The sequence below is a fragment of the Syngnathus acus genome, chromosome 14, assembly GCF_901709675.1.
Source record: "Syngnathus acus chromosome 14, fSynAcu1.2, whole genome shotgun sequence".
Lineage (NCBI taxonomy): Eukaryota > Metazoa > Chordata > Actinopteri > Syngnathiformes > Syngnathidae > Syngnathus > Syngnathus acus.
This window is the reverse complement of record NC_051099.1, coordinates 4527607-4547287: the sequence shown is the minus strand read 5'-3', so window position 1 is coordinate 4547287 and position 19681 is coordinate 4527607. Positions and strand designations below refer to the sequence as shown.

Genomic DNA, 19681 nt, shown 5'->3' with positions numbered 1-19681 from the left:
ATTTTTGTTTTTAAATAACCTTATTTTAAATGTTTCCCCAAAACTGTGGGGATGTTTCCAGGGATTTCTTTTAATCCTAAAGGTCATTAGGGTGTGGGCATTTATCCAACTGGACAATGAAACACATCAATGAAAAATCATTCTTTGACTTTCTGCTGGCAACAGCAATTAGAATGAGTAAGTTGAAAGTTAATTCGAAGTGAAAAATGTTAGTATGGATGGGCTTTGGCAACAATTGCCTCACCCGGTCTGTGGGCCTTGGGCACGGCCATGTTCATGACCCGGCTGACGTCCTGAGGCTTGGGCGGGGAAGCAGTGAAGCGGCAGATGCCCGATTCGGACGGCGTGCTGGACGTCAGGCTGTCGGTGTAGTCGTTGGTACCGGCGGTCATTTGCTCCGAGGACGTGTCGGAGATGAAGCATTCGGTGATGGTGAACTTGGCGTGGCGCAGCTGCTCCTCCATCTTGGCGTGCTCGTAGGCTCTGGCCAGTTCCTCGTAGGTGGACGAAGCGCTCTCCGTTGACACCATACTGCTCCGAGCACGGTCTGGATTCGGGCCCGAGGATATTAGTTTGTGATGTAACATTGTTAAAGATAGCAGAAAATGTAATGATGTTAGTGACGTTAATGAGAACGCTGGCATAAAAATAGACACTGACCGGTATCCTGAGATGGGCTGACACTGTAGCTGTCACTCTCCTTGTCGACGGAGCCTGCCACTCTTGGCGTGGGCAGCCTCCAGTCGGTGCTTAACGTGTGGGAGGAGACTGGAGGATGTGGGCGGTTCAGGGTCCATTGACTGGCGTAGCGGTTACGAGCAGCCGGTCCGGCTTTGGCTGTGCGGCGGGCGGTCGGATCTGACAGGAAGAGTAAAAGAGATTTATGCAAGTCACAGAGAACAGGATATAATATTTTAAAAAGATGAACGCTAGTAGAAATTTTTCAAGATAATTTGTAATTTGCCTTCGCGGGCCACATAAAATGATTCAGCGGGCCGTATCTGGCCCCCGGGCCTTGGGTTTGACACCTGTGTTATACAGCAGTTTCTATTTTCCATTGACCACCCAGAAGTCACATCTATCAACCAAACAGTTTGACATTCCAGGAAAATTGCATGAAGTAAAAAAAAAAGTGGTCCGTACTGGACTTACTGGTTCCTGGTCTGGCATCAGACACGTCTACCAGAGGACCGGTGGCCTGGGAGAGGGACTGGTAATGGACAGTGTGGGTGACTGTGGATGACTTTTGTTTCTGTGTTTCCCCAAAGTCGTTATCGGTCAGCAAGACGGTGGACCTGTCGTCTGCGGAGAAGTAATAAGTAATAAGGGCAAGCTCGTGGAATTGATTATTTATGTTTGTGTGGCGCTTACCAACAGTCTCCATGGTGTCTCGCTCCTCGATCAGAAGCTGAGCCCTGGGAATGTCGATGTGCATTCGGAGGGTTTGCTGTTGTTTGTTGACTGGTTCGGCCGGTCGTGTGTTTTTACTGGGAAGGGTAAATGAGTTCTTCATGACAAGTTCTTCATTAGGTGTAACCATACTAAGGTAAGACCTCTTACCTCATGAGCATCTCAGCCAAACTTTTTGCATCTAGGGAACAAAATGATGACATCATATGAAATGTGATGATGAGAAAACGGTGCCCTCCTCTCCCGTCTCACCTCGGAGTCTCTTCAACCTCTGCTCTCGTCTTCTCCTCCGCAGTACCAGCAGTCCGATGAAGATGACGACAATTGCCACCAGCACGCAGGAAATGGTCACCATCATCTTCAAACCTTCGCCGCCGCCAGAGGTGTCCTCACTCACATTGGGTGCCTTCACCAGTGGAGCAATGGTGCCTGCCAAGATGTGACATTTGTGTTATCACGCAGCTAAACAGAATTCAATAATAAATAAATAAATAAATAAAATAAATAAAATAAATAAAATAAATAAATAAAACATAAATAAATAAATAAATAAATAAATAAATAAAACTAAAACTAAAACTAAAAATAAAAATAAAAATTTTTTAAAAAAATGAAAATGAAAATGAAAATGAAAATGAAAATAAAAACAAAAACAAAAACAAAATAAAAATAAAAATAAAAATAAAAATAAAAATAAAAATAAAAATAAAAATAAATAAAAATAAAAATAAAAATAAATAAAAATAAATAAAAATAAAAATAAAAATAAAAATAAAAATAAAAATAAAAATAAAAATAAAAATGCGGGGAAAATTTGCACTGAAAATTTCTAGTTGAACTTACTGCCATCATAGCTGAGTGTGGCAAACTTGACCCTCTTCTCAGCGTAGCCAGCGCTGTTGTAGATTTTCATCTGCAGCTCATACCAGGTTGCCTCCTGCAGGTCGTAGAGGATGTAACTCTTGGTGAGGGAGGTGCGCTGTGCCGTGGTCCATGACGGCGACTCCATTGGCCGATACTCCAACGTGAAAGAGGTGATCGGGCATCCGCCGTTGTTCCAGCCGTTGAGATTGAGCTTTACTCGAGTGGCATTAATACTGGTAAAGAGCTCCTGTTCTTTGGAGTACTGAGGTTCTGAAGGGATGAGAAGATGGTAAGAATCGACCCAATCATCTCTCTATATACACATGCTAACTATCATTGTTGGCTAGAACCTACAACGAATCAACATGTCTCCCACCTTTGCCATGTGTCTTTGCTTCAATGATCTCACTTATGCGTCCGGGCCCAACGCCATTCTGGGCCGTCAGAGTGAATTTGTACCAGGTGCCGCACTTGAGGTTCTCCAACCGGTAGGAGCGCTCACTCGGGCTGATGGCGAAGTTGCCCCACTGTTCGCTGTTGTCCTCGGAATATTGCAAAATGTAGCCTAGGGTACAAAATACCATAATCAGTTTAGGAGAAGTAGTGTGAGAGATGATGGTGTCAAATTCCACATTTCTCCAACCTCTTATGGAGCTGCCACCATTGTCTCCAGGTATCCAAGACAGCGTGATGGAAGTTGTGGTTGTCTTGGTCACTGTGAGGCGAGGCTGGTCAGGTGGAACTGAAGAAGACAAACACAATATTTTTTTGCAAATGAAATAAGATGGGGCACTAAGCTATTATGAAAAATAAACAATGCAAAATATCTAACATTATTCAGAAGCACTACTTTTGTCTAGCTCCTTTAATCACTTCAGCATAGTTATTTGGGGAGCTGCCAAGATGCCACAAGATGGCGCCGAAGTGGCTTTAATTGCTTTGGTCACGACACCAAAATTAAATCGAAGGAAGAAGATTAAAAAATAGTTACGAGGGTTAAATTTCCTACCTTGAACCTGCAGGTTGAGGACGATCTTATCGGAGCCGAAGCTATTGCTAGCGACACAAGTATAGTTCCCAGAGTCCTCTGCTTTCACTGTCCGAATAACAAGGCTGCCGTTACCATGGACACTGCGCCGGCTGTCAATCACAACAGGTGCAGGGGTTCCGTTGCTGCAACAGAGATGTACACGTGAGCTCAATTAGCTTTTCGTGCTAAATGGGCAATCATGGTAGTCGATACTCACATCTCCTTCAACCACTTGATCGTTGGAGAAGGATCCCCAACCGCCTTACAGGGCAACACAATGTCTTTCATCCAGGGTGTCGTGACTGTCCTGTTGAAGGTCAAGATGCGTGCTGGAGCTAAAAAATAAATAAATAAATTTGTAGTAATGAATGGAATGACCTGGAATTCTTCTAAACCAACTTGGCTGATTTTCTGTTTGACTTCATTCTGTTTTTTTTGTGGGTCTTGTTAAGTTTGATAGATCTCTCAGCAATTTGTTTTTCCCATTCTTCTGTCAGATTTTTACAATCACACATATGGCTCCATATCTTCATCTTGACGATGACGTCCACAAAATACATTGCTGTGATAGCCCCGATAAGAGTCCCGGGTCCCGACACCTGGTGGTTTGTCTCCTTATGCGATCGTCCACGCTCATGCCAAGATGGTGACGTGCGGACAAGGCCACACGGAAGGTTAGGAGCCTTTTACCGATGCTATTCAACGATAGGAATCGTCATGAATCGTTTTCATAATTTGACTTGCCTTCCGCCATGGGTTTAACAGTGATAATTTCGCTGGCGTTTCCACGGCCGGCAGCGGTGACGGCCACCACCCAGATGCTGTATTGCCGGTTTCTGCTCAGGTTGGGGATCCGGTAGAAGAACACATCTGGTGCTGCTTCAAACTCACTGCTGACCTGTGTGACGCAAGATATTCCACTTTGACCTTTTCTGTCACAGCAAAACAAATACTGTTGCACTTAACAGAAACATTCCGGAATTATTACCGTGGGGTGTGGGTTGGAGCAGAAAACAGTGTATTTCCTGATGATGCCGTTCACTTTGAGAGGAGGAAGCCATGATACAAACACCACTGAGTTGGAAGCAGCTGCTGCCTTCACACCACCAGGAGGACCAGGGACTGAAATGACACTCACATTATAATGCTATTTCCATTTTTGTTACAATATGACGAATATCGGGTATTTTAATAACGGAAATGACCTACCGTCCTCCTTGGTGCGGATGTAAATTTGTTCACTACGTACACCATCACCCGCTCGGGTGAAGGCTAACACCTGGATGCTGAAGTTGGTGTATTTCTCCAACCCGTCCAACTCCAGTGACGGCTTGGAAGATGTGACATTCCTGATCTCTCCAAGCTCTGAGGACAGGAAATGAAGACGATTCAGTCAAATCTTTCTTCTTGTAAGCAAACTACTTGCAGGTAAATTTAGTGTCTTTAAGGTGTCAAATGTGAATGTCAAAATAAATTAAAATAAAAAGTTTAAAAATGAAGTATGAAAGCTCTTTTTATTTTTCATTATTTTAACACAAATTCATTTTAAGATTAAAATTTTTATACAATTCATAAGATAAAGCACATTTGGCTTGGCCTCAGCTGGTTATTCAAAACACTTTTTTTTCAGTATACACAATTTGGATATTAAAGTACAAAATTAATTTATAAAATATTACTAGGGATTATTATTATACGGTTCACTTAGATAAAATGCATTGTTGCCCCCCACATACTGAGAGTGCCTACTGTTCCCATGCAAACTCCTCATGGCTGTCAAGTCCTGAAGCATTCATTTTTAATTTGCAGGCCAACACGATGTGACAGGGCAGGGGTCAAAGGTAATCATGCTGTCACAACCAAGTCCCGCTCACGCAAAGCCGGCTTGTGACAATAGCGTAGCATCTTATCTGACATCCAAATCGCCATGGAGAAAGAAAATAATTCCTTGTAGGCTACCCACAATGCACCTGGGTGACTCCAAGCTGCAACTTACTCACTCACCAGCATCAATAACAAACCTTATTACTCAGCATAACACTATTTTTCTCAGCTCATAGCAAATTTGAGAATATGCTGAAATTACAAATGAGTCATTCTGAACCCAAACCAAGTCAAGGTCTATTTTTGAACATTTCTGCAGGCTCTCGAGAGGATGTTCAGGAATCAGAGTGACCCACTTGTAATCTAAAAAAAATATTTATCTGGAAACAAACCAATGCAAAGATCTTATATGATCAAAAACATATTAAAAATGAATGCAAAGGGCAAAAAAATTATAAATGTACAGTACCTCCATCGGGCAGATTGGCCCAGTAGATAACCCTGAAGCCCAGCAAGTTGCCATTCAGAGCATCTTTAGGAGGGGTCAACCAGGAGAGGGAGATGACCTCTGGAAACGTAGCAGTGGCTTGGACGTGTTCTGGAGGACGACTTGGAACTGGCGGGGGAGAAGAACAGGAGAGATGAAACAGCAGCCACTATTAAATATTGAGGAGATACACTTGCAGTACTCTCTAATCTCCACTAGGTTGTAATGTAACCTCACTCATTGATTTTTTTTTGCCATTATCTTACTATTTGGTGTCAATGAAAAGGACTTGAATGGTGATGCTGCTTTCTTACCATCCTCCAGTGTAGTAGCAGCCACCTCAGTGGAAGATGGCCCAGTGCCTGCACTGTTGCTGGCTTGCACCACAACGCCGTACTGGGTGAATTTCTTGAGATTGTCCAGCACTAAACTTTCTGCATTGTCACCCGTTGTCTCCACGCTAATTACGCTGAACTGGTAGTTTCCACCCGAGCTGTACTCTCTGTAGCCTACTTGGTAACCTTTGATTGCACCATTCTGGAGATGTTTCTTAGGAGCCTAGCAGAGAAGCAGAGTAGTAGTAAAATTGGAATAAAAATAAAATATAATAGAAAATATTGTATATAATATAATATAGTACATAATAAAATATAAAATAAATACAGTGTTTCCACAAACCAGATATTTTTATATTTTTTTTTTTACCAGTAATGCATTCAAAGTACAAAATAAACAAGAGTAACTTACCCTCCAGGAAACTTTGATGCTCTGAGAAGAGAGGGCTTCCAACTGCACATCCTGAGGGGGTCCGTCAGGGGCTAGAGACAGATTTATAACACTTTTTAATTCACCAGCAAGCTGTCCGCAAAGACAAATATGTCTAAGTATGTCTGGACCTGCACAAATGGGATGGCTATGGTTTAAAAGGGGGTTGCTTGCCGATGAGTTAGATAGGGGTAATTTGCAGAAAGGGGTCCAAACGCACTCTATTGACCATTGTGTGACATTTACTACCGAGGCCGCTAATTGAAAAGTTCTGCTTTTAGTGCAGGGTCAGCGTGTGTTCAATAATGCAAAAAAGCCAATCGGGCTGATGTCACCGGGATGCTAGTGAATTGACCTCGTCATTGGTGACCCTCCTTTTGCTTCCTGTCTGTATTCGGATCTGACAGTTATTGGTGTGATTGAGAAGATACAATAACATACTTGTATGTTATTTGTGCATCATCAATATAAACACACTCAACATGGAGGTGGACACAGTAATTATTTGAGATACTGCACATCTATTAGATAACATAAAGTCTGCAGCAGTTTACCAGCTTCGTCGGTGGTGATGGTGAGCTCATTACTGGCCTCGCTCTTTCCGATTAGGTTCTTGGCAAACATGCGGATGTTGTAGGTGGAGGATGGGTGCAGGTCAATGATTGTGGCCTGGTTGAGCTGAGGTGAGACATCTTTGGTCTTCTGAGCGGTGTCCCAAGAGGCTGTAAAAGGGGATGATTATTATTATTATTATTATTATTATTATTATTATTAAACCTGAATTGATTCAGAAAGAAATAGGGTATATTCAGAATCAATGCAAAAATCTCTGATTAAAATAAATATATACAAATTGGATGATAAGTGTAAATAATTAGCAGCCAAACATTAAGAGGGTTAGAATATTATGAGCCATTTTGCCCTACCTGATTTGTTCTTGCTTTCAATATCAAAGCCTGTGATTGGACTGTTGCCATCGAATCCCATAGTCCAACGTAGGGCAATCGTTCTGTCCTTCACTTCTCTGATCTCCACCTCTGGGGGATCAGGAGGTTCTGCAAACATCAAAAATTGATTTTTTAACATTCATTTCTTGATTTATTTGACCGCAGTTACAGTAAATGATAGTCACATGACCTAACAAAAGGACCAAAATCTTCCCATGCGATGAATTGTTTTGAAATCTGGATGAATAGAAGGTGAATGTGTTCAACCTTAAAAGTATCTAAAAGAAATCAGTCGTAGTTATACCTTGCACTGTGAGCTGTATGATCCCTCGGTCTTCACCGAAGGAGTTGATGGCATGGCAGGAAAAGAAGCCAGAGTCTTCCCTCACTGTGGGCATGATCTGATGAAGACAACACAGTCACTTGCTTTTTTTTTCTCATACATGGTGGTTAATGATGAGCCTTGACTATTATTAGGAAATTATATTAATATTTAACTCAAAAAGTAGAATCCTACCTGCAAGGTGGAGATGACTTCATCTCCGACCTCCTTGACCGTAACCACATAGCGACTGGTCTCAGGGTTGATGATACGTTCTTCCTTCTCCCAGCGTACCATGATGGGCTTCTCACCATGAGCCGTGCAGCTCATTTTCTTTTCTTCCCCTTGCGTGGCCAGTGTGGTGTTGGGGTAAGACGTGATCATGGCGGGAACTAGTTCATAAAAAAAATCAAGAGGAAAAATACAAAGATAAATAAAAAAAGTTATTAAAAAAATAGAAAAATAGAAAAATTCAAAAACAAAAATATAAGTTGACTTGTTTTCTTGTACAACAATAAATAATATATATAAAATAATATAAACATCTGGTACCCCGCAATGTGCTTTAAGCAATTTCAATGTAAAAAAGTTATTAAAAAAAAGGGAAAATAAATGGGAAAAAAATGGAAAAACTTTTTTAAAAAAAATTGAAAAATAGGAAAATTCAAAAACAAAAATATAAATTCTGTTTTTACACTATCAGTTGACTTTTTTTTGGTACAACAATAAATAATATATATAAAATAATATAAACATCTGGTACCCTGCAATGTACTTTAAGCAATTTCAATGTTATGTAGCTGAATGACTAGCTTTCCTTTTAGCAAGAGGTGTTGGCATGTATCTTGTAAGTGAGGCACCTAGAAGGTTCAATGAACCCTCCAAAGACATGACAGCAAATACACGCTGGTGATATCTCCCACAAAACATAGCAGCTCTCTGGCCGCCAGATACACACAAACACATACACATGTAAAGCGTGACTTCGGTGATGTGATGAGAAGTGTCAGGCAAGAGGTTGCAAACATTTAAGCCTCATCTCTTATTTACTCTGCAGCCATTTGGGGCTGGTCTACAGAAAGGAACCATGATTTATTTTGCATGACAAGTATAAATTTTTTGTGAGGCAGGGGAAACAAAAAAGCCGAAGGAAAAATAAAACAGCTAAGAGTCTATGTAAATGTTATCATTTTAGAGCACAGCTACTCATTTTGCCATGTAAGTGGCTAAGCGGAAACACTTGGCCACGTTGTTGACACTCCTGGCGGTCCGGAACACGCTAGGAGGTGACAAACGACAACGGAAATAAGTCGCCTGAACTGCGAATATCAAATTGTTTTAGCATCCTTGGAAAAAATCTATTAAATTTGCAATGCATTTTATATCGTTTTTAAATATTAGGCCATATACATTTCTGAAATAACAAATTGGCTCAAATGAACTTTAATGAAGTTGTGAAGGTTACAGATCTGTATGAAATTCCCTATTATATTTCTACAAACATTTTCAAATCATCACTATGTCAAAATTTCTAGGAAATCTTAATGTCCCAGCTCTGATGAGTTATTTTTTAGAACAGGCTCACTGACTACGACAGTATATGCATTATATTCTGACATAATGATGTCATTGTCAATTTGCATTTTAGGTACAGTCTCTAAACAAAAGTCGTACGCTGATGAAGATATAGCTTGTTTTTTTCACAGCCACCCAGAAAGCAGTTATAACACATTAAGCCTCCAGGGAATTGTAGCACATAGGCTAGTTGCTGATAGGCTACTCCCATGAGACAAAAGCACCCCCCCCCCCTTCTATTCCCTTCCCTCCATCCCTCCTCCCAGGCTTCCTTTCACCTGGGCAGGTTACCATGCCAACCAGCATCGGACGGTCTCCCTGCTCTCCTCCTCCCGCTCGTGCTCTTGCCTCTGCTCTTAGAAAAAGGACCATTTTGATAGAACATGGACCTGACATTGATTTTTCCAGCATAATAATGATTACACAATCATGCACTCAATGGTGCAATGCAGGATTAATCCAAAATGTGATGAATTGTGCGACCCATTTCTGCGTGTTTGATTAATTTGAGATGGTTATAAATAATATAGCATTGCAATACAAATACACTGCTTCATTAGGAAATAAGAATATATTATTATGTGTTATGTATATCCTGGCTTCAAATTCTCTGGTACATTTTTTTAATTGCAGCTAATTTTTTTCACACATCTGCATTTTGCATTCTGCACAAAATATGACACTAGGTCTGTCCATTCAAAAAAAGTTACAACTCTACTATGGCAGTAGGGGGCGCATGTTCACATTTATAGCTCATCATCTGGGGCCCTCACAGTCCTCAAAGGTGCCCATCCCTGCTCTCGTATTATGTTTGGCTGCCATGACACAATTTCCCCCAGGATCTTACTGAGTTGTTTAGATGGCAATCAGCAATCAGCACAAATCACAAATTCATATCTGCCCCTACTGGCCTCCCTTTTATTTTCTAAATGTAATCTTTATCTTGGGAAGGAAATTAAGAACAGAGTGTTATTTACAAATATTATTAGCTTGAAACTATTATAGTTATAATGTCTTCATTAGTGTATAAAGGACTGTGTTACTAGCCGGCTGCCTTGCAGGCTAATGTTGGCCACAGGCCACTCGGGCTCTACAGGGCCATGAGAGCCAGGCGAGAGATGACAAGTATAGCTCCATGCCCTGCAGCCACTTTGTAAGTGGGTGCTGGGGATGAGCCAGCCAGCCAGCTACGATGGGGTGGAGGTGGGGGGGCAAAGGAGAGCACTCCGGCAATTGCACAGAGATGACTAGTTCACTGGGCGCCTGCAATGTACTGAAATAATTCCCTTAGCTGCACAATTGGCTTCGACATGGAGCGCAAGAACAAATATATGCCTGTAGACTGGGCGGGTCTCGGGAGCTGGATGCAGTTGAGTAAAGAAGATGAAAGCGATGCAGATCAGGGACTTCCTTATGCTTGTTTGAAGGGCGCTGTTCAGTGACCAAAAGGCCATTTAGCACTTCTCCTCATACACACCTCATTATGTTCTCTGGCCTCGTCGGTGTCTCGTGACATTATGATGCCTAATTGGCTTGATTGGTCTTAATTGGCAATGATAAACACTGAGTGGCTGTTGACTGACTCTGATAGCATCCGCTGTGGATTGGTAATGAATTGCCTGAATTGCGTCTGTTTTGGAGGTAAGGATGCTTGACGCTTAAGCACATAAAAATCATTTGCTTCCACCTGCACCCAGTGATGGATTATTAGTTACATAAGAAGCTGTTTGAGGAAAAATAAACACAAACGGGCCAGTTTAATCCCAGTGCAGTAAGTGCGGGAAGCCTCGACTGCTGTTAGTGCAGCGGTGATGTCCATATAGGATGATGTATGGTATATTATGATGAGACATTAGCCTAGAACAAGCACTCATAACAATGAAAGTGCCAAACTAGGGTATTGCAATAGCTGCAATTCATTGACTAGGAGTAGAAGAAGCTATCTAAGCCACTGCATCAGACTGCTGGGCCATTATTCTCTTATAATAGCTTCAGTGTATCTTTATATATTATGCTTTTGTATTCATATCCAAAGTCCTTTGTGCCCGTGAGCTTTGTTTGCTCACCTGGGTCACATGACCTTGATTATTCATCTCGACGATTATAATTCACAGTTTGTTGACTGAGAAGCGACGCTCGGACAACCAATAACACAAAGCGAAGATCATACTATCCGTCACGTGACTGCTTTAGCATGCGTCAGCTTGTGCGCTTCCCTAATTGGCCTCCTAAGCCTCTTAAGTAGCTGCTCAAATAATGTCGGCTGTCCTGGATAAACAACATAAAAACAGTTTGTGCAGCGCCATTATTGCAAAGTGTTACAGCTACAAACAGCGAACCTCACCGGCATAAACATTGCGTCAATTAAGAAACAAAGAAAGATTTAAGGGGTTAATGCACAGTAACACCCTAACAGGGGGAGAGGAGATTAAGATTACGATGGAACGCAATGGACACAGGTCAAGACAACACACCACAACAGCCTGCATCGTTGGGAGCAGCGTAGATTGCACCAGAGGGATTGCTGAGACACAAACACACACACACACACACACACACACACACTAGAATAGCCGATATACTGATTGCTATAATGCAACGCAGTAAACTACAGATTTCCACCATGGCACATGAAATTACATTTGTGGGTATATGTTTTTGTTAGTCTATTTGCTAGCCACTCAAAGGGGAATTAATTCTAAAAAATATTTTATGTGCTCCCACTAGTCTAAACATAAATATTGCATTTGTGGAGTATTAGTTAAGCAGAAAAAACACATGTTTTTATCTATCTCATAGGGCGGGACGGCCATTTTGCCACTTGCTGTTGAATGAATATGACATCACAGTTGCCAGGGTTTGGGTCACAACCAATCACGGCTCAGCTTCAGAAAAGTGGTGAGCCATGATTGGTTGTGACCTGGCAACTGTGATGTCATTTTCAGTCGACAGCAAGTGACAAAATGGCCGCCCTTTGTGATGGAAAAAAACGGGTGGATTTTGCCTGTTGAATTCTTATTCCACAAACAAAACAAAACAAAATTTGGGAGTTGACTTCTACTTTGATAGATGAAAAATAAAAATAAAATATCAACACCCATTTTCAATAACAAATAGCTCAGTAACTTGCGGTTATAAACCATACAATAGTAACATTTCCTATTTTTCGGCATATGCTGCAGTGACAAGAGAATAAATTGATCTCTTTCCTTCCTCAAGCAAATAAATTCATTTCATTGTGAACAATGCTAGCATGACTAATGAACGGTGGGGTTTCAGTTTGTGTGATGGGTCATGACAAGAAGGGCCATGAGGAGTGCTAGCTTGTTGTTGTTTGTTTGAGGCTGGCAGAAAGAGAGAGGAGCTCAGCGGGGAATTCTCTGCTGTGGCTGATAAGAGCCACAGGGGTACAAGATTCATCTAGTTGTGGTTGATCAAAATATGCACCAAGCCTCAATGGACTGGTTGTGACTCACACATTCACGCACAAACACAAATAAATCAAAAACCCTTGTCACTTAAAATCAATCAGTGTACCCGTCGAATACTGTGAATTTAACTGTAGACTTACTTTTGACATTGAGATACATCGACTTGCTGACATCAGCTCCAACGTCATTGCTCACTCTACAAAGGTAGAAGCCACTGTCTTCTTCCAACACGTGTTTGATGAGCAAGGAGCCATTGACCAGCACTTCGATGCGAAAGCCTGAGTTGAGAGCGATGGGTTTGAATTGAGGGACCCCGGCACCTATGGGAAAGAAATGGTAGCCTGTCCGTGAACTGTATTCATATTTGCTTCTTTCACAGAAAGGTCATTCTTTTAATGCATATATGTTCAGCCTCACGGCAGTCGTTCAATGTTATGCACGTAATTATTGCATTTCAAGAGAATAATCTTGCCCAAGGACAAAATAGATACATACGATAAGCAGAATGGACATGTTTACACGTGTGCAAGAGACTATATATATGCAGGAAGGGTCTGAATGTTTTCTTTTATATACCTTTGGAGTACTCCCATTGGATGGTAGGAACAGGATAGCCTTCAGCGGAGCAGTTGAGAATCACAGCTTTACCATAGATGCCATCCTGGTCTTTTGGTTGTACCACAAATTTCGGAGGAACTGCAAAACAATTATGTTAGATCAAGCTCGGAATGCAAAGTCATCAATATCCGTCATTAAGTTCTGTTCACCTCGGACAATGAGCTGACTCTGATGCTCCACGGCCGCAGCCTGGTTGCGTGCGATGCATGTATAGTTGCCGTTGTGCATTAGAGTCAGATTGGAGATGCGAAGCGAGCTGGTGAAATCAATGTTGTCGATAGTTACGCCCAGGCTGGCCGGGATGGGCCGCCCGTCCTTTTGCCAGGTGATGACGACGGGCTGGTCACCCGACATGACCACGCAGGGGATGAAGACTCGCTGGCCGATGGAAAACCGAGGAAACTCAAACGGGTGGATGGTCGGTGGGACTGTACAGGAGAAATACAAATGATACTTTTTATCACTCTCCTTAGCTCCCTGGGGACACTGTAGCCATCATGACAAGCAAATGAAAATTAATGATTTCAAATAACATCGGAATAAGCGCCACTTCAAGGCTTATTTAATTCGCAACAAAATAGACATAATGGACTCCTGGGGGTTCCCTCTCTGCAGCCGTGGAATGCTAAGCAGCCGAGAGGCAAATTAGCCGCTGTAGTGTTGTCTATGCTGTGTGATTCCACTCTGGCGAGCTCGTTAGCACGTCAAGAGAGAGCGTAAAGAGAGGGAAAAGGCGGGGTTGCCCATCCGACATTTCAAATTATGCCGTGTCATTGTAGAAAGAAAGCCGCGTGAGGTTATCATCATCTGCCTCCGCTCGGCATCACTGAATATTCAGACGGGCCTCGGGATGATGGATGTGGTGATTTGCTATCAGTGAAAGGATTTTTTTTTTTTTACAGGTTGTCAGGCGTAAGTATTTTTGCTTAGCATGACACTGCGGTATAATCTGCATACAGACTGATAAAACAGGCTCATTTTATTGCTGATCTTAAATCTGCGGAATGATCAAACGAAATGTGTGCATTCCTAATTTGACATATCGGTGTGAAAGATCATGATGGATTAACTTAATATTGGAGTGAACCTGCTTTACTAGCATCGTATGGTGTGTGTGTGTGTCAGATGCTATCCGTACCTTTCACAGTGACATAGACACTCTGGTGTGTGGAGAGTTGAGGCTGCACGAGCACATTGCACGTGTATTCGCCCTCGTCCACGTCCTTCTGAACGTCAAACAGCTTCAGGGTGCCGTTATTCTCGAAGGCCCGTTGGCGGTGGTTGTACGGTAGCAAATTGGAGTCCTTGTACCATTTTATGGAGTAGTAAGGGTAGCCGATGACACGGCAGTGAATGTACATGTCCCGGCCAGCGATAGCCGTGAGGTTTTTCATCGGTCTGATGCTGGCAGGCCCTTGAAGGACACATTGGAGAGACAACCCTCTTAAATTGATTTTGAGGCAGGGGTGCCTGTGCAATCGTTAGCTAGCTGGATTACGTGTTTGTAATGCACCACAAATTTCGCATGCCTTGATTCATTCTGACTGTGGAACGTTAAGAGATCCAGTACGGTGAACAATAGGGTTAGGGTTAGGGTTTTTTATCGTTTGAAATCATCTGAATATCTGTTATGGGTCATTAACTATACAATTTCAAAAACAATTGGTTTAACAACAACCAGTAGCGTGTTTGGAGCTTCGACTCAACCCGGGTTGCTAGTCTCTAGCACGATTAAGGAGGTAACGATGTGAAAAATAGTCATTCCGTTTTCTCCGCAATGGCACCTTTGGAGAAAAATCGCTCGACTGCATATTCTGCACCACTTTCCGATTGCCCTATTTAGCCTTAAATCATGCATCGATGAACGCAAGTTAAACCGATGGCGGTGTCGACGGCAACCTTCTGTAATAGACAATCGCTAATGTCCGTGCTTGAATGCGCCAATATTACAGCGACATGATTACAGCCATCCAACCGAGCGTGTCCCTGCAGAGAGTAGATAGCTCTACCGTCATACACTAGCGTAAAGTAAATCACGCTAACGGTGTCGGAATATAAACCTATCAGCAGGGACTGGGGATGGTGCAGGGTATTCAAAAAGATAATGCTGTCACTAGTGACTGATGATAGAAGGTGAAACTACTCAAAGCTGTGCTTATCCGACTCTGATGAGGAAAACAAAAATAGAATTCAATACCAATTGAAATAATGATTTGAGCAGAATAAATCAAGGCATGTTGATGTGTATATGTGATGGTGGGTTGGAAGAGTTGATCTGACAAGCACCTCTTACGTTTATTCGCGCCTGGTAGGAGACGGCCCCTGCTGAGTTATTGCAGATGCAGCGATACACCCCTCCATCCGGGACCTGGGTCTGGCTGATGTTCAGGTGGCTGACCACATGACCTTCAGTGTTTGTGTAGTAGGAGATGCGGTGGCGGCTGTCCCGTATTACCGGCTCATCATCCAGAGTCCAGGTCACCCTGGGTTCTGGAGTGCCCTTCACCGTGCATGATAGTGACACAAATTCATTGATGTTGTAGACCTTCTCGCTAAATGAAGCCAGAATCTTTGGTGTACCGTCTGGGAGAGAAAAGACAAAGCGAATTATAATACTGGAAAAAAATGGAAGGGCCTATGATATATTGTGAAAAGGTACATTTAAAATTCTGACCTTCTAAAACGACCTGAACAAAGTCCTGGGCGGACATCTTGCCATGTCTGGCAAAGCACTGATAGGCACCTCCATCGCTTTTGGCCATCCCAGCCATGACTAGGTTTTCCCTGTTTTGGCCCGTCATTCGAACGCTGTTACTGGGATAGATGAGCTCGCCATTGCGGTACCAAGACAACTGGTACTCTTCAGACCCGCTTACACCGCAGGAGAGTGAAACCTGGCTGCCAACACTGCCCTTCACCTTTCGTGGGCTCACCACAACTTTCAGGGTCTCTGTAGGTTTGAGAAGGTACATTTTTTTTATTTTTAGCAATGTCTTTTTTGGAAAAGCTCCATGATGGTGGTATGAATGTAAAATGGATCCGCACTGACCTTTCACCAGAAGCCTGCCGACCACCTCAGCATTGCCGTAGCCGTTCCATACCTCACAGACATATGTGCCTGTGTCGCTAGGTTGGGCTCTTTCTATCAGCAACCCCGTGACACTTTGTCGGTATCTCGTGTCGGGCTCCAGGGGCCGGTTGTCCTTCAGCCAGCGGTACTTGGGTGCAGGGTGACCCGAGGCCTTGCACGGCAACTCCACTCGGTGAGACGCCATCACCTCACGCCGTTCGAAGCTGTCCAGGATGTGTGGGGCTGAGTTGGTGGGATCTACAAAAAGCAAAAAGATGTCAACTTTGAGTGGAAGGCCTCAAAAGAGAAGCTTGTCAGATTCGCTGCACAGCTAATAAAAAAGTGTTTTGCTTTTTATTCTATTATTTTTATATGGCTTTTTGTGCTTGTGTGTGTGTGTGTGTGTGTCTTTTCTATCCGTTATTATAGTTAATGGGAAATAGCAACATAAAAGATACAAAAAAGTGAAAAAAACCCCCGATAAAATGCAAAAAAAACCGATAAAAATATCGTATTTGTTTAATTTCTTGCAAGTTAAGTTGTCATTACATTTAAATAAACTGAATAAAAACTAACCAATATGCTCACAAAACCAACTAAAATTAAAAAGAAAAAGTGAAAAAGAAAAACAATGATCCCACATTATTTTAAATGGAAATTCAAGTTTTTCAACACAAACATTTAAAATGAATTATAAATAAATGCCAAACACAAATTAAATAAAAAGAAAGTCTTTGAAAGCAGGACAAGCATTAAAAACAAAGATGACTCATTTTCCCAATACAATCAAACATTCTCACACTCTTCCCATGCTACAGCTCATTAGTGTCCTTAATGCTGCCTGATAAATTGCAGTGTCACTTCAAGTCTGCAAAAGTAACACGCGTCTGTCGAAAGGGCATATTCTGCTCTCCCCCCAAAATATGTCAGCCCCGATCTAATGACCTTTATCAGATGTCAAGCCCTTTTTCAAGCAAGTGTTTTTTTATTCTGTCACTCCATTCATTTTGCACGAACCAGATGTTTCTTTTTTTTTTCTTTCATTACCTGAAACAATGAGTCGGGCGCTATTGCTCTGTCGGGTCTCCCCTGTGTACCGATGGCGTGTCATACACCTGTAGTTGTATAGTCCATCTTCCATTTGGACATCCAGGATATACAGGGCTCCCGTCGATGTGATGAGAAACCGTGACACTGTAAAAAAAAAAAATAATAATAAATTAAAGATTGTATATCAGCCCTCTAAAATTTTGAACATTCCTTACATATTTGGAGAAATAAGGAAAAAGAAGAAAATCCATGATCAAAGTCGCTTGGTAAATATTTGCAAGCCAAGCGTGGGATGCGGCCCTACGCCATTGCAATTTCCAAACATCTGCTGCGGCCTATTTTGAGCAGTACAGCTCCAAGGCGCCATGACAAGGCCGCGTAACACAACTTGTTATCATGCCGCTCCCCCCCCACCCTCTGTCTCTCTCTAGTTTCCACATTGCCATCTCCTGACTGAACCACTGGGACCCCAGAGATCACAGAACGCTTTGATAAGTCAAAGCCGCGACCATGTTCGTATCATGCTGATGTTATGCTAATTTACATGACGCACAGAGCTACTAAGTGTTCATGAGGAGCAATAAGTGGCCGCCAGTGGATTTTATAAGTCAGCAGCCTCAATTTGAATAAATGATGTGACAAAATGTCTTATATAGCATTTCATCGGATGTTATTTATTTTTTTGATAAGCGAGAATTGTTGTTGAAGGTATTGGAGTAATAAATAGGCTGCAAGGACACCACCGTCAGCACGTGTTGACCTAATTAGAAAACTCCAACCACAGTTGTGATATCCTCAAGGGCTCCGCCTCCCTCCCCCCAGTTTGACATGATCTCGACTAGCCAAATATAAGGCAGGAAATATAACAAAATTAAATATACGATGCTTGGCAGAAAAAAGAATCATTCTTTCCTGAATCTGCTTTATTGTTTGCACACAGTCAATGCTGCAGTATGTGTCCTTGTGAGCTAAGGGCATTTCTCTTGATGCTTTGTGTATTACTGCAGTTGCCTACTTGTGTGTCCATTTATTTGTCTTTTGTGTGTATTTTGTGCATGCAAGTGAGTGTAAATGCATTAATGCAGCATGGAGGAATGGTCAATAATAACGACCGGAGGCGCTTCTCGATTTTTTTTTTTCCTGCTCCACCTGCCGCATACTAACGTTGTCTGGCAGTACGTGTGTGTGTGTGTTGTGTGTGTGACAGACAGTGCCTCTGTTTATGTCTGTACTACAGCATATATTTCGGACACTGTGGCTTTACTCTTGGCAGGCAATCAGTTGGGTTCTCATCTTCGCTCGGTCCCATTTGGATCCGTAGTCAATAGCTTCAATTAATCCCCGTATAAGGCGCACTGAACCCACAAGTAGACTCTTTGTTCTCGTAAAAATGGGAGGCTTTGCAGTTTTTCCACTGAAACAAGAATTGTGTGACAATAGGGACGGGGAGAAAATGCTGAAATAAGCTTATTGTTACATCCACTGGACACCAAATGATGTTGGAGGATTTCAGATAAGGTTTGAGCACATTGGCGTAGGCTAAGCACTTTTTTGATGTTTACTAAGTTGTCCACCAGCGTACCTCCCGCTACACGTACTCGAGTTACCCTTGGCTCCCTGCGTCGCTTCAATATTCTATAATTGAGATGTAAGTGGAGGAGAGATGAGCTGGGAGTCAGGAGAGATGAGACGGAGTGATGCAGAGAGCAAAGAAGAGCACGAGCAGAAAAATAAAAGATCAAGAAGAAGAAAAAGCACAAGCGGCATTCGACTACTGTGTCGTTTAAAATGACTCACAAATTAGCTTACAGATATGTGCTCCCGGGGAAGGGGAAAAAAAAAACTTTCATATGCTAATTCAACATCATTCACCGGCAAGGCAGAGCAATTATATATACGTATATAAAAAAAAAAAAGACATCCCTGTCCTTTGGACAAATCTCAACAGGCAAGCTCTCTTTGTTTCTTGCAGTGTTCCTGTGTCAGTCTCTATCAATTCATACAACCTTGAAGACACAACTCATTGAGTCAGTTAATGGCAAAAATATAGCCTTGCAGATCTGCACATAGCATAATAGAATATTATACATGCAAGTAAAAAAAAAAAAAAAAAAAACCTACTCGTAGCAGAACTGAAAGTGTAATTTTATATTTTTTTACTGTGCTGTTCACTGAATTATAGTAAGAGATATATTTTGGTTTGCAAAATTAGAATGAATGCAGCTCTACATTTCATTTCTTAAACTGTTCATATTGTGGCTGTGAGTTTCCATTCTTCATTAACATTT

At 42.1% G+C, this 19681-nt stretch overlaps 1 protein-coding gene across 3 annotated transcripts in view; it reads right to left on the bottom strand.

The window, feature by feature from the left end:
* Positions 1-19681, bottom strand: part of dscama (Down syndrome cell adhesion molecule a) — a 45660-nt gene that overhangs the window by 1047 nt on the left and 24932 nt on the right. Inside the window, exons 4-32 of one of the 3 annotated variants that reach the window (XM_037270484.1) lie at positions 17391-17537; positions 16323-16601; positions 15948-16223; positions 15560-15856; positions 14412-14687; positions 13423-13701; positions 13232-13351; positions 12796-12975; positions 7845-8041; positions 7632-7728; positions 7307-7435; positions 6935-7102; positions 6363-6433; positions 5930-6173; positions 5598-5744; positions 4514-4669; positions 4293-4426; positions 4049-4202; positions 3522-3639; positions 3284-3447; positions 2918-3016; positions 2651-2839; positions 2254-2544; positions 1663-1839; positions 1561-1591; positions 1372-1487; positions 1153-1302; positions 661-858; positions 245-547 (exon numbers count right to left, since the gene is read on the bottom strand). In XM_037270484.1, the coding sequence (XP_037126379.1) occupies positions 245-547; positions 661-858; positions 1153-1302; positions 1372-1487; positions 1561-1591; positions 1663-1839; positions 2254-2544; positions 2651-2839; positions 2918-3016; positions 3284-3447; positions 3522-3639; positions 4049-4202; positions 4293-4426; positions 4514-4669; positions 5598-5744; positions 5930-6173; positions 6363-6433; positions 6935-7102; positions 7307-7435; positions 7632-7728; positions 7845-8041; positions 12796-12975; positions 13232-13351; positions 13423-13701; positions 14412-14687; positions 15560-15856; positions 15948-16223; positions 16323-16601; positions 17391-17537 (5187 nt within the window). Of the gene's footprint in view, positions 1-244; positions 548-660; positions 859-1143; positions 1488-1560; positions 1592-1662; positions 1840-2253; positions 2545-2650; positions 2840-2917; positions 3017-3283; positions 3448-3521; positions 3640-4048; positions 4203-4292; positions 4427-4513; positions 4670-5597; positions 5745-5929; positions 6174-6362; positions 6434-6934; positions 7103-7306; positions 7436-7631; positions 7729-7844; positions 8042-12795; positions 12976-13231; positions 13352-13422; positions 13702-14411; positions 14688-15559; positions 15857-15947; positions 16224-16322; positions 16602-17390; positions 17538-19681 lie in introns of all 3 variants that reach the window. The other 2 variants (XM_037270483.1, XM_037270482.1) reach the window with 2 other exon arrangements.